The 15,486-nt window shown below is 46.0% G+C and overlaps 1 protein-coding gene across 1 annotated transcript in view; it reads right to left on the bottom strand.

Moving 5' to 3' along the window:
* The window catches only part of ercc4 (excision repair cross-complementation group 4), a 35,223-nt gene extending 25,573 nt beyond the window's left edge, over window positions 1–9,650 (bottom strand). Inside the window, exons 1-2 of the mRNA XM_028814112.2 lie at window positions 9,435–9,650; window positions 1,990–2,170 (exon numbers count right to left, since the gene is read on the bottom strand). Of these exons, the coding sequence (XP_028669945.1) occupies window positions 1,990–2,170; window positions 9,435–9,611 (358 nt within the window). The 5' untranslated portion in view covers window positions 9,612–9,650. The remainder of the gene's footprint in view (window positions 1–1,989; window positions 2,171–9,434) is intronic.
* Window positions 9,651–15,486: the final 5,836 nt, after the last annotated feature.

Raw genomic sequence — 15,486 nt, 5'->3', positions numbered from 1 at the left:
TTTTTTCCCCCTCAGTGTTTCTTCATTTCAGGCTACAAAGCAACAAAATGTGAATATTTTGATTCTTTTCTATACTCGCTGTATGCCAGTGGTCTCAAACTCCGGTCCTGGAGGGCCGCAGTGGCAGCAGGTTTTCATTCTAACCTTTTTCTTAATTAGTGACCTGTTTCTGCTGCTCCTGGGGGGGCCTGCACATGGAGAATGAGTATAAAGCTTTGGAATGTTGCCCGGCACACCTTTGAAGCCAACGGATGGATGGGAGATAACGTCATCCGATCCTGAAAACTCTACACGTTGGGCTGTGACGATGCGAGTTCCGCTCCAAGCTCCCATTTTGCTACTGGGCGCTCTTAAACCCGACACCGCCGGTAATGTCACCGATGAGCTAGGCAGTGAGGCACAGCAAAGCAAGGGGATGGTGCAAAAAGTGCTTTTATTTTAAATCAACAAACAAAACAATGTTCAAATAAATAAGTGCAGTGTCTCAAAAATACGTCATTAAATAATCCATCCATTAAAACAGAGGTTAAAAACACAATAGAAAAAATCCTTTAAAAACCTGAGGTTAAAATAAGTCTTTCTTTAAAAAAATCCGGTGCATGCTTCTTTAACCCGGCTACTCCCCTGCTTCTCCCTTCCGGGGTCGCCCTACCAGCAAAATGCAGCTCCTTCAACATGGGTCCGGTAGCCCTCCGATCCCTGGCTACATCGGGCTCCACCCAGACCGAGACTTGGGTTTCTTCCCCCAGCGGCCAGGGCGCTCACGCTGGGGCTCAACACGCCCAAAGCCTCCACGACTGCCGCTGCCTTCTTGGCCTTACGCGGCGAGCCATCCATGATCTTGGTCACTCCTGCTCCTCTGAAAAGCTCGGCAGGAGTGACCCAATCCATCCACCCTGAGTATCGGCCAAAACCTTCTCTCGGGGCTCTCCTTCCAGCTGCCTCGCTTGCTCACTCGCACCGGCTCCCCACTTCTCCAGCATTCCTCTCCCTTAACTCCATCCATCCATTATCCAACCCGCTGAATCCGAACACAGGGTCACGGGGGTCTGCTGGAGCCAACCCCAGCCAACACAGGGCACAAGGCAGGAACCAATCCCAGGCAGGGTGCCAACCCACCGCAGGACACACACAAACACACCAAGCACACATTAGGGCCAATTTAGAATCGCCAATCCACCTAACCTGCATGTCTTTGGACTGTGGGAGGAAACCCACGCAGACACGGGGAGAACATGCAAACTCCACGCAGGGAGGACCCGGGAAGTGAACCCAGGTCCCCAGATCTCCCAACTGCGAGGCAGCAGCGCTACCCACTGCGCCACCGTGCCGCCCTCCCTTAATCTCCGTCCTTCTCTCTGAACTTTTTCTCTCCCCTCTCCTAGCCGCCTTGCGCTTCTATTTATTATGGGGATGTGGATCAGATGTGGCAATTAGCAGCTCCCGGCACCAATTACGGACGCGGACGACTCCTCACCTGTGCATCACACATCACCCGGGAACCACTCCGGCCACATATAGCACACCCAATAAAGGCACTATATAGATAGATAGATAGATAGATAGACAGACAGACAATAAAGGCACTAGATAGATAGATAGATAGATAGATAGATAGATAGATAGATAGATAGATAGATAGATAGATAGATAGATAGATAGATAGATAGATAGATAGATAGATAGATAGATAGATAGATAGATAGATAGATAGATAGATAGATAGATAGATGGAAGGTACTATATAATAGATAGATTTTATTAATCCCAAGGGGAAATTCACAAATTCACTTTGCCCCCCAAAAAAAGAATTCCATTGGTAAGTAGGAATATATCTTGTATGCCGACTTTTGGCCCCACCCTGAATTGTTTAATTACTGTATTACTGTACTGAATTTATCCACCCACTCCATCCATTTCTGTGCCATTTGCAGTACAAGCACATGGCAAGGCCTCTAAAACCTATGAATCATGAAAATGGACACCCACCAGTGATGAGGTGGGCAGGAATCCGGTCCGTGAGAAAGTCCACCACGAGGATGCGGCTGGTGACGAAGAGCACCCCTCCTTGTGTGTACACGTCATAGCGCTCACCGCTGGGGACCTCGTTGGTGATGACACGGGGGAGATGATTCACACCCTCGGCCCGGAGCTGCTCGATGAAGAATTCCTGCAAAACAGGTTGGGGATAAAACGATCAAAGACAATAGGCTGAGCCGCACTTCACGGGGGGTGCAATCGGCCGTACATGAAAGAACTGAAGACCACCGGAAAGGAAATCAGATTTATGAATAGTTAAGTCAGTCATTTTCTAACCCACTTATCCTGAACAGGGTCGCAGGGGGTCCGCATAGGGTGCCAGGGCAGGACCAAACCATGGATGGGGCGCCAGTCCATCGCAGAGTGAACACACACACACACACACACACACACACACACACACCAAGCACACGCTAGGGCCAATTCAGAATGACAAACTCTCCTAACCTGCATGTCTTTGGGCTGTCAATGGTATCAAGTCCTTCATCCTCTCGCTACATGAGGCCGGGCATTGTCGTGCACCAGAAGGAACCAGCATAGGGCCTGACAATGGGTCCAAGGAGTTCATCCCGATGCCTAATGGCAGTCAAGGTGCCCACCGTTGTCTAGCCTGTAGAGGTCTGTCCATGGCTATGCCTCCCCAGACCATCACTGACCCACCACCACCGCGGTCACACTGAACGATGTTACACGCAGCATCACATTCTCCATGGCTTCTCCAGACCCTATCCTGTCTGCCACATGTGCTCAGGGTGAACCTGCTCTCATCTGTGAAAAGCACAGTGAGCCCGCCAGTGGTGGACCTGACAATTTCATTATTCTATGGCAAATGCCAATCGAGCTCCACGGTGCTCACTAGAGGACATCGGGCCCCCAGGCCACCCTCATGAAGTCTGTTTCTGATTATTTGGTCAGAGACATTCACACCAGTGGCCGGCCGGCCTGCCTGCCTGCTGGAGGTCATTTTGTAGGCTCTGCTAGTGCTCATCCTGTTCCTCCTTGCCAGTGGGTCCTGCCGATGGGTTAAGGACCTTCTACGTGGCGCCCTGTCCAGCTCTCCTAGAGGAACTGCCTGTCTACCTCCTGGAATCTCCTCCATGCCCTTGAGACTGTGCTGGGAGACACAGCAAACCTGGCAATGGCACGTATTGATGTGCCATCCTGGAGAAGCTGGACTGCCTGTGCCAGCTCTGTAGGGTCCAGGTATGGCCTCATGCCACCAGTAGTGACACTGACTGCAGCCAAATGCAAAACGAGTGACAAAACAGATGAGGAGGGAAAAATGTCAGTGGGCTCCACCTCATAAACCCTTCATTCCTGTTTTGGGGGTCATCTCAGTGTTGCCCGAAAGCACCAAAGCAGCTGAAAGTGATGAACAAGCCCCTCTGCTACTTCACTGAGCAGATCAACGGCCCCCAAGTGTCACTGACTTGATGCTCTATTCTCATTAAATAAGGCTCCTTTCATTTTTTTAGCAGTATATTTTATTTTACAAGTCACATAAGCCCAGGGTCAGGGGACTGGAGCTCATCCTACCAGCATCACTTGCACTGTCTACCAGTCACATACACATTCACTTTTAGGCCAGTTTAGAATTGTCATTTAAAACAACTTGCTCATGTTAGGGCTCGGTGTGAGGCACTGACAGGCGACTCGTAAACGACTTTATGACCAACGCTTTTCGGCGAACCATTCCAGTCGATTCTCGAGGGTGAACTGTCGAATTCGGTGGAGCTCAACAGGAGTGCTGAAGCTGATGTGTGTCCCGCCTGATGTCGTCAGCAGCGCCTTTTGTTTCTCTGACGCTGGTTGATATTTAAAGTGCATGCGCAAGAACTGCCTGATTCAGGAGTCTCAACTCGCTTCATTTAGGATTCTTTCGAGTTCACACTATACCGATATTGGTGAAACGGAAACTCACTCATGATGCTCTCATTCATCACAGAAACACATCTCTCTATACAGTGATCCCTTGCTATATCGCGCTTCGTCTTTCGCGACTTCACTCCATCGCGGATTTTAAATCTAAGCATATGTGAATATATATCGCGGATTTTTCACTGCTTCGCGGATGTCTGCGGTCTACAGTACGTGTGCTTCCTCAGTTGATTTGCCCATTTGAATTCAAACAAGGGACGCTATTGGCGGATGGCTGAGAAGCTACCCAATCAGAGCACGCGGTTAAGCTCCTGGGTGCTGTGCTAACTCTCGAGCGTCTCGCGACCGTTCTACGAATGGCAAAAGATCTCCAGACATCAGTTGAAGAATGGGACCCGCAAATGATTCGTTCTTTGCAATTTATAAATGCTCTTGACGGCGCCACGGAAGTGTATAGGAACCTCTTTACACAAATGAAAAAGCAGCGCCAGCAACTGCCCATCACGATGTTCCTTACACGCAAAACACTGCCTAGTACGCCTTCAGTGGAAGAAGACGACGGCGGTGCTACACAGTCACCTGAAGAGGCTCCTTTAGAACAGCTGTGACAGTGCAGTAAATGTCATCGTTATCTGACAAGTTGATGAGTACCCAAAACTATTTTTCTACGGAGTACATGTATGTACGTTTATTGTAACTGTGCACACATTTTATACAATTTTTTCCTTGCATTGTTGGTATTTATTGCCGGTGGCCTGTCTATTGTAATGGCTATAACAAATGTGATATCGAAGACGCTCTACAGTATCTTTAAAATAACATTTTGGTTTTATGTACAGCATTTACATGTTATAGACTGTTCATGTATTTTTATATTACCTACTCAATTACAATATGTTTAAAACTGTATTACGTATTAAATAAAACTCCTCAATGATATACGATACGTATGTTTGTGAGTAGTATATAAACTGTGTTTACATACATAATTTCAACGAATCTTACCTAATAACTAAGAGAATATAAAGGGTTTATGCTGTATGGGGAATATTTATAAACTATGTGGGAAAGTTTATAAGGACTTAAAATATATAAAAATAACCATATAAACATATGGTTTCTACTTCGTGGATTTTCTTATTTCGCGGGTGGCTCTGGAACGCAACCCCCGCGATGGAGGAGGGATTACTGTATATAAAATCCAACATACATCTGTCTGTCTGTCTTTTCACGAGAGAACAACTTCACGGATTTAGATCACGTTTTTTTTCCTAGAATTTGCTTGAACATTCCGGTTGATTCTGCGTCTTTTCTCATTGCACTATCAATCATAGTTTGCTTGTGGCACCGATTTGTGCGAATTCAAAAGACATGCAGTGGGCCGAGTGTTGTCTTGGGTTGGGGTCCTCCTCACTCATGTGCCAGCCTCAGGGGCGTTTTCCTTACTTCCGCTTAGCTAGCGCACAAGAGAACTACTTAACGGATTTAGATCGGGTTTGTTTCTAGAATTTGCTTGAACGTTCCGGTTGATTTTGCGACTTCTCTCATCCCGCTAAGAATCATACTTCGCTTGCAGAAGCGATATATTCACGCTAATCTGAGAGACAGAGGCTGCGGGCCGTCAGGAGTGGGGAGCCGGGCTGTCCTGTTTCACTAATACACAGGTGGAGCTGCGGGTGATGGCTAATAAATACCAAAATGTGCTAATGGTTTTGTTTTGTACAATTCATTACCACAAAGCTCGATTTACACTACTGGTCAAAAGTTTTACAACACCTCGGCTCTGCCACTTTTTCTTCAGTTTAATCAGTTGAAATGCAATGAACGACCTAAAATGGTGAACAGGTAAGTAGTAAACTGCCAGAGGGTTTAAATTTAAAGTTTTAGGTTAGCAAAAACTGGAAATAAAAGGAAATATCTGAATATTACAAATGGGCCTCCATCAGAGAACAACTAATAAGTTCTGCAGTAATTAAAGCAAATGAAGCCTTTCAAACAATTTGCACAGGTGTCCCAGCTTCTGTTGATTACTTAAAACCCCTCTGTCTGCCTTAAAGCAGAGCTGGAACAGACTGCGTCACTACACCCTCCTACTTGGACAATATGCTAGTGATAATGAAATGAGACAAAGCATCATTACCCTTAGAAGTGTAGGCCTCTCATTTAGAGAAATTACCAAAAGTGTCTGCGAGTCCTGCGGTGTCCTACACAATCCAAAGGCAACTGGAAACTGGAAGAAACTCTGATAGGAAGAGATCTGGCCGAGCCAAAGCCACCAGCCAATCAGAATACAGGTTTCTGAGGGTCACATGACAGGCGCCTCTCACAGCACAACAGCTTCACAGTGCAGGTCGACAAATGTGAGTGTCAGTTTGGACAGTGAAGAGGAGAATTTGTGCTGCGGGTTTGACCGGGCGAGTGGCAGGAAGAAAGGCGTTCACTAAAGGACAAAATAGGGCCTTGAAATGCCAGCTGTGGACCACTGCAGACTCAGAGAAAGTCTTATAGTCCGGAGAATCCAAATCTGAAATGTTTGGTTCATCACACTGGGTGTTTGTACGCCATCGAGTCGGCAATGGTGACGATTCCTCAGTGTGTGACCCCAACTCTCAATCATGGAGGAGGAGTGTGATGATCTGGGGTCCTTCTGCTGGAGGCACAGTTGGTGACCTGCACAGAGGGACTGGCATTCAGAATCACAAGGGTTACCAGAGTTTGGCTGTTATATCAGCACAGGGGGCTACTTTGATGAATCAAAAATGTCAATAAAATTTTGTACACTTAATGACTCCTGGACTTATTTAGTTTATTTGCTATTGCTTATTAGTTCATGAAACATTAAACTGCATGCAATTCTATAAAAACTGAAAACATGGAGGAGTCCTAAAACTTTTGACCAGCAGTGTAAATAAGGAGTATCATGTATTATTATTACTTGAAATGTTTTAAACTGATTATATTAACAATATTAAAACTAAAGTTTATGTTCCTTGTTACAATCAACAAATTAGTTATTGCAAAACTGAACCTTATATTTGAATTTCCCCTTGGGATTAATAAAGTATCTATCTATCTATCTATCTATCTTATAAAAATCCATCCATCCATTGTCTCCCGCTTATCCGAGGTCGGGTCGCGGGGGCAGCAGCTTGAGCAGAGATGCCCAGACTTCCCTCTCCCCGGCCACGTCTTCTAGCTCTTCCGGGAGAATCCTGAGGCGTTCCCAGGCCAGCCGAGAGACATAGTCCCTCCAGCGTGTCCTGGGTCTTCCCCTGGGCCTCCTCCCGGTTAGACGTGCCCAGAACACCTCACCAGGTAGGTGTCCAGGAGGCATCCTGATCAGATGCCCGAGCCACCTCATCTGACTCCTCTTGATGCGGAGAAGCAGCGGCTCTACTCTGAGCCCCTCCCGGATGACTGAGCTTCTCACCCTATCTTTAAGGGAGAGCCCAGACACCCTGCGGAGGAAACTCATTTCAGCCGCTTGTATTCGCGATCTCGTTCTTTCGGTCACTACCCATAGCTCATGACCATAGGTGAGGGTAGGAACATAGATCGACTGGTAAATTGAGAGCTTCGCCTTGCGGCTCAGCTCCTTTTTCACCACGACAGACCGATGCAGAGCCCGCATTACTGCGGATGCCGCACTGATCCGCCTGTCGATCTCACGCTCCATTCTTCCCTCACTCGTAAAATATTATTATATATTAAATATATATATTTTAATTAAATATTAAAATATATATTCCCTCACTTATAAAAATATTACTCTAATTTAGTGCACTATTTTTTTTTTTTGCTTACACTCTAATCTGTCAGCTTCTTCTTCCTCCTCATGATTTACATTCACTTACCTGGCTGATGCTTTTATCCAAAGTGACTTACAAATTTAAGGTACAATTGGTTAACATTTCTTTTTTTATCCCCCTAATTGTAGCACAGGTGGGTGAGGTGACTTGCTCAGGATAACACAGAGTCAGTGACGGGATTTGAACCCACAACCTCACGGTTTGAGGTCCAAAGCCTTAACCTGTATAAAATATATACAAATATGAAGGAAGGCTGCCCCCCCTCCCAGATTGTTGATCACGCTTTTATATATATATATATATATATATATATATATATATACATACATATACAGTACATACTGTATACTTTGAAGAGCCCTGTGGGGGACAATGGGCCCCTGCTGGTGAAATATATTTAATATTGTGGAGAACTGGGGTCTTCCCTCACTTTGCATGTTTTTGCCACAAGTTCATGGGGGTCACCCCCCAAAAGTACAAAGACATAAAAGTTAGGTGGACTGGCTTTGTTAAACTGGCCCGTGTGTGTTCACCGTTTGATGCATGTCGTCCTGTCCAGGTGTTGTTCCAGCCTTGCGCCCTGCGCTTTTTCGGATCACCGCCAGCTCTCCTGCGACCCTGCTGAGGATTAAACAGGTTGAGATAATGGACGAATAAATAAATAAGGAGCTGTAATGTTGAGCAGGCGGCGGACAGCACACCAAAAGTACTACTGCATCTCCACCCCAAGACTCGCTTCTACAGTCCCCACCTTAAGCGGCCGAACGTATGGACCGTTTTGTTAGTCCGAGATGCAAGAATCGGCGCAGTCCCCGGCAGCGCTCAACGTCACCGATTCAGTCCCGCTCTGTCACAGTACGAGCCGATTTTTGAAATAATCAATAAAAAAAGAACAAATTGCAATTTACAATATTACACAGATACTACCCGGTGATTAAAGCTCGTTTGATATTAACGCCGTGTATTGTGCTCTGTAAAGAGGCCTCACTCACAAGGTACCGGCCACCGACGTTTTCATTGTGCGTTTGTCGGCTCTTTTCTTAGACGTGAAGAAAACGATTGGTGGAGAAAGAGGTGCTAGGTACCGTTACATCTTTATTTTGCCTCCTTTAGCTCAACTGAACATCACACACTTCATTTCATTTTAATATTAGCTACATTTTACATGCATAAGGCGAGGCTTTCCAGGATGCCATCATCATTTATACTGGCAGACATATAAAAAATGACTTAACTACAACAACAAGACTGACTTATTAAAATTACACAACTCAACTAACAGGTTTGCGATTTCAACAAAACAAGTACATCTGCGACTTTATTCGGGCAGTCCAACTTTAAAATACTTTTGGGATTGCTAAAATATAAAGTGCAATATAAATAAAATTTATTATTATTATTATTATTACTTTTGTCATTCAACATTCTACTCTTGTGGTTTTCTTTTTCTAAAAAACAAGTGAACAAATGATAACATACCTATAATAACAAATAATAAAACAAGATAATAGATTCTTGGAATGTGCAGAGCCATCACTAAAACAAGTTAGGAAATAATAAAATGATAACAAATAATGAAACAATTTGATATATTCTTGGAATGTGCTGAGCCTTCAATAAAATAAAATAAAATAAAGCTGCAGAACTACTCAGCAATCGTCGTATCAGTTGCTCGATTGGGACCAGTGCCCCATCCCAACCGCTCACCTGCTCTGCCACCCCGGTGTTCAGGAGCAGCACCAGGTTCCCCGCGTCAGAATAAAGTCGAAGAAAATTTAGAAGGATGCGGTCGAGACCCAAGCCCTCCGCCGTCACCAGAAGCCCGTCGGAGCCGAACAAATCGAGGAATATTTGCGTCTCGTACTCCAACAAGGGAGCCGCCATCGTACTTCCGGAAGACCCGCACCGACCTCGTCACCTGACAAGGAAGGGTGCGCGCGAGCCCCAGTCACGTGACGGCTCTCGGCGGCAGCTCCTCTCTTCTTGTTATACGAGTTCTTACCGCTGGAGGGATGTCGAAGTCGTGCGTAATTCTTTCTTTGAAGGATTTACAAAAGAAAACGTAGATATAATAACTAAGTCGCGCAGTTTGCACTTTTTTCAGCTTTTCTCCTTGTACGGAATCAGTGAGCTGATACACTGGGCTCAACAAACAATTGGACATTTGGATCTTTTATTTTATGGTTTTCTTTGTTTATTTAACTTTTAATTTTCATGTGTGGCATGGTTATCTTGATGGATTATTCATTATTCGTATTAATAACGTTTTCTGGGTTTTCAATATGCCACTTGGACCTTAGCACCTCTGTATTCCTGCACATTGTGCTTTTTGTTACCCAACGTTAACTGAATACCCGTAGCGGTTTAAGGCTCAGGTTGTTTTGGGGGTTTGTTTTGAGTTCAAATTGGTGAACTGGGGCGTAATTTGAATACTAGTATGATATTAGCATGATAGTATGAGTAATATTTTGTTTTTGTTCTTTATTTTACCGTATACAATTTCTTGTATTAGGAATTTGTCAGTTTTCGCATACCCCTTGGGGTCAGCCATTGTACAGCAGTAACTTCAGGTTAAGGGCCTTGCTCAAGGGCCCAGCAGAGTAAGACCCCCTTTGGCAGTAACGGGGATCTAAACCGGAAACCTTCCGGATACCAGCACAGATCCTCAGCCTCAGAGCCACCTCTCCGTCTGTAAAAATGGCGCCGTCAGGTCCTGACCCTCTATGGTCATTAAAGGATCCCTGTTCATCAGCAGGGTGTATCATTCTGGACCCCTGATCATCCCCTGTCTCTCTCTCACCCCTTCACCACTTAACAGCGCATGTAGGGTGAGGGTCTGGCGCAAAAATCGCTGCCGTTGCATCTTCCAGTGGATGCTACACATTAGTGGTGGTTGAAGTTGAAGCACTTTGAGTAGGGATAAAGGCGCTATATAAATGTTAAAAATTATTATAACAAAATGTGAAAAAATGAAGTTGTCTGGAAACTTTCTGAAGACAACTCTACATAAATGCCCGGCACACTTTAATAAAAATTTCCCAAAACACATTTTTGTAACTTCTAAATTGAACCCCAAAGAAATAAAACTGGAGAATACCGGCTTGATTAATTCAGCTAGACGTCTAATTGAAAACGCAAGGGCGGTGAAAACCACAGGCGGAGTGCTGGCTCTGAGGCTAGGGATCTGCACAATAGGGACTCTGCCCTGCAATTGCTGAGCGCTTTGAGTAGTGAGAAAAGCGCTATAGGGCGGCACGGTGGCGCAGTGGGTAGCGCTGCTGCCTTGCAGTTGGGTGATCTGGGGACCTGGGTTCGCTTCCCGGGTCCTCCCTGCGTGGAGTTTGCATGTTCTCCCCGTGTCTGCGTGGGTTTCCTCCGGGCGCTCCGGTTTCCTCCCACAGTCCAAAGACATGCAGGTTAGGTGGATTGGCGATTCTAAATTGGCCCTAGTGTGTGCTTGGTGTGTGGGTGTGTTTGTGTGTGTCCTGCGGTGGGTTGGCACCCTGCCCGGGATTGGTTCCCTGCCTTGTGCCCTGTGTTGGCTGGGATTGGCTCCAGCAGACCCCCGTGACCCTGTGTTCGGATTCAGCGGGTTGGAAAATGGATGGATGGATGGAAAAGCGCTATATAAATGTAAAGAATTCCACTAGGGGGCAGACAAGTACTGTCATTCAGAGCCCACTGGGCTGCTTTTAGGCAAAGAAGCCTCGCAGTTGTAAAGATTTACTTTAGTCGTAAGTGAAGTCTGACACGCGCAAAAGTCATTTTATATCCAGAGCTGAGTTACGAGTGTGTGTGTTTGTGGTCAGGCTTCAGCACCAAAAACCCCGTAGCTTTAAATTTCAGTGTCTCACCGCTTACGGCATTTTAGAACACGCAGTAGCATCTTCACCTGCTAACCCTGCCTGCTCTCCTTCTCCTGCTGTTTCTCATTTCTGTTGCCTGACTCTCTGATATCCCCGTCACGCTTTCGAAATCTTTTGGGGGTCTAATCTTGCCTTTGGCTCCCATTCTAGAACATTAATAAAACATGTGAGTGCCACAGGCGATGGACCCCACTATAACGAAAAATAGAAGGAAAGGCTTTCTGACCGGATGGGAACAGGAATCCTTACCCGGCAGGGAGGCCAGTATGTTGGAAGAACAACATTATGGTGGGTACTGTATCCCCTGATGCGCTAGTAGGGGTAAGGCAGCATCCCCAAGTACCACATTGCATCATGGGAGTTGGAGTCCTGCAGTACAGCCCTGTTGGTTTCCGTGGGTGCCACCTATTAATTTGGGGGGATGAACTGCTCCTGGTTTCCAGCTCTCATCAGTCCACTATGCCTTCTGGTATCCCAGCCAGGATGGGAATTTTAGTATTGAATTTAGTATTATACTCTGGTTTATTCTACTGAATGCCTTGTATATCCTGTATTTGTTTGTTTATTGTTTTTTTCAGAAAATATTTGCATCTTAAGTGCTTTGAACTTGGGAAAGGTGCTATATAAATAAAATGTATTTATTATAAGGTATCCTGGCCGGGTGATGTCTGTCTGTAAGCAGGTCATCCTTCCATTATGGCTTCCCGTCTGGACAAGAAATTCTCCTCCATCCTGGCCTGTCCTCCTGGGCACTTACAACATGGAAATAAAAATGAAGTATTGCTGCCACACACACACACACACATATACACATATATATATATATACAGTGCATCCAGAAAGTATTCCCAGCGCTTCATCACTTTTTCCACATTTTGTTATGTTACAGCCTTATTCCAGAATGGATTAAATTCATTTTTTTCCTCAGAATTCTACACACAACACCCCATAATGACAACGTGAAAAAAGTTTACTTGAGGTTTTTGCAAATTTATTAAAAATAAAAAAACTGAGAAATCCCATGTCCATAAGTATTCACAGCCTTTGCTCAATACTTTGTTGATGCACCTTTGGCAGCAATTCCAGCCTCAAGTCTTGTTGAATATGATGCCACAAGCTTGGCACACCTATCCTTGGCCAGTTTGGCCCATTCCTCTTTGCAGCACCTCTCAAGCTCCATCAGGTTGGATGGGAAGCGTCGGTGCACAGCCATTTTAAGATCTCTCCAGAGATGTTCAATCGGATTCAAGTCTGGGCTCTGGCTGGGCCACTCAAGGACATTCACAGAGTTGTCCTGAAGCCACTCCTTTGATATCTTGGCTGTGTGCTTAGGGTCGTTGTCCTGCTGAAAGATGAACCGTCACCCCAGTCTGAGGTCAAGAGCGCTCTGGAGCAGGTTTTCATCCAGGATGTCTCTGTACATTGCTGCAGTCATCTTTCCCTTTATCCTGACTAGTCTCCCAGTTCCCCACAGCATGATGCTGCCACCACCATGCTTCACTGTAGGGATGGTGCCAGGTTTCCTCCAAACGTGATGCCTGGCATTCACACCAAACAGTTCAATCTTTGTCTCATCAGACCAGAGAATTTTCTTTCTCATGGTCTGAGAGTCCTTCAGGTGCCTTTTGGCAAACTCCAGGCGGGCTGCCATGTGCCTTTTACTAAGGAGTGGCTTCCGTCTGGCCACTCTACCATACAGGCCTGATTGGTGGATTGCTGCAGAGATGGTTGTCCTTCTGGAAGGTTCTCCTCTCTCCACAGAGGACCTTTGCTGCAGAGATGGTTGTCCTTCTGGAAGGTTCTCCTCCTCTCTCCACAGAGGACCTCTGGAATTCTGACAGAGTGACCATCGGGTTCTTGATCACCTCCCTGACTAAGGCCCTTCTCCCCCAATTGCTCAGTTTAGATGGCCGGCCAGCTCTAGGAAGAGTCCTGGTGGTTTCGAACTTCTTCCACTTACGGATGATGGAGGCCACTGTGCTCATTGGGACCTTCAAAGCAGCAGAAATTTTTCTGTAACCTTCCCCAGATTTGTGCCTCGAGTCAATCCTGTCTCAGAGGTCTACAGACAATTCCTTTGACTTCATGCTTGGTTTGTGCTCGGACATGAACTGTCAACTGTGGGACCTTCTATAGACAGGTGTGTGCCTTTCCAAATCATGTCCAGTCAACTGAATTTGCCACAGGTGGACTCCAATGAAGCTGCAGAAACATCTCAAGGATGATCAGGGGAAACAGGATGCACCTGAGCTCAATTCTGAGCTTCATGGCAAAGGCTGTGAATACTTATGTACATGTGCTTTCTCAATTTTATTATTTTTAATAAATTTGCAAAAACCTCAAGTAAACTTTTTTCACATTGTCATTATGGGGTGTTGTGTGTAGAATTCTAAGGAAAAAAATGAATTTAATCCATTTTGGAATAAGGCTGTAACATAACAAAATGTGGAAAAAGTGATGCGCTGGGAATACTTTCCGGATGAACTGTATCTCCTAGTGTAGTTTTATTTTGGTGGAAGTATTTTATATATTGGAGGCACATTAAAATGAAAATAAATGATTATTTTGTCTTCAGCTGTGCGGCACGTCTTCCCAGTGTCTCACAGGCCCTACACAGTCCCCAAAAACACCCTCTTCTTTCTCCTCCACTCCTCCCAGGCAGCTTCATCCTCCTCCTCCTCCTCTCGACTCTGGCGCCTCGAGTAGTAGCTGCCGGCTCTTCTTACAGCCCACCCGGAAGTGCAGCCTGAACTAGGTGGATTATCACCTGAAACACTTCCGGGTGTAGCTGCATTCCCGCCCACATGGGCTCGTTAAGCCGTGCAGCTCCCCCTGGTGGTGGCCACGGAGCCCAAAAGGGATGAGCCCTGAAGTCCCAGGCCTGTGGCCCCCATGTACCCTAGGAGGGCTGCCACCACGTGTAGTGTGCATCCCATGGCTGCTCCCCCGGATCCAGTGTCAAAGGGGTGTCCCGGCCGGGTCTGCCACAATATATTATATATATATATATAGAGAGAGAGAGAGAGAGAGAGAGATTGGGGTGCACTTTGTTTTTCTTGTATAATTTTGGTGGATTCTTTGATTTTCGTCTTGTGTTGCTTCTTCCTGAGCACATTTTCTTTTTCTAGGAAGACTGGAAGTTGTGTATATGCATTTTTTTGTCTTTATTTCTCATTTTTTGGGTTTGAAAAAAACCACTGTACATATTTTTCACTGTTTTTGATTGAGATTTTGTTTTTTTTTGGTGCACCTGTAAATAAAACCCACTACTCTTGCTTTGGAAATCCCACCTTTTTGTGACTTGTGTCTCCATGTCTGACTTCTCACAAATCTGATCCCGGTTGGTCCTGCACTTGGGCATCACTTAGCTAAATGACCATCCTGGAGTCAGGCCTGCAGGAAAGTGAATTTATATAAAGGCGTGTGCCCCAATGACTCACCACCTCAGCTACCTGAACGTGAAGGCCCCCCAACAGGGCTGTCTTGACAGCATTATAGGACCCCCGGGCAAAACCCCTGCCTACATAACCACTCAGCAAGTCACAACATCCACAGATTAGCATAGGACCCCCGGTGCAACTGCCAGGCACACCCATGCGTTAACATAGCCCTGGCCCCCAATACCCACACGTGAGGACCCCACTTACATGGAGGTGTAGGCCCTGTGGACACCAAAGTGTGCGTCCAGGCTACCCACACGTACGTTGAAGGGATGAGCCACATCCGTATGAAGGTGTAGATTGGAACGGCACAAGGTATACGAAGATGTGGACCACCGTGACTTGAAGGTGGTGGGGGGGGGTCTCAGTTACCCAAAGGTGTGGGCCATAAATCACATACTTGGAGGGGTGGGCACACATATACGAGTAGGGCCTGCAGTCACATGCAGCTGT

Source organism: Erpetoichthys calabaricus, chromosome 11, assembly GCF_900747795.2.
Source record: "Erpetoichthys calabaricus chromosome 11, fErpCal1.3, whole genome shotgun sequence".
Lineage (NCBI taxonomy): Eukaryota > Metazoa > Chordata > Cladistia > Polypteriformes > Polypteridae > Erpetoichthys > Erpetoichthys calabaricus.
The sequence above is the reverse complement of the archived record's forward strand: the minus strand, read 5'-3'. Positions and strand labels throughout refer to the sequence as shown.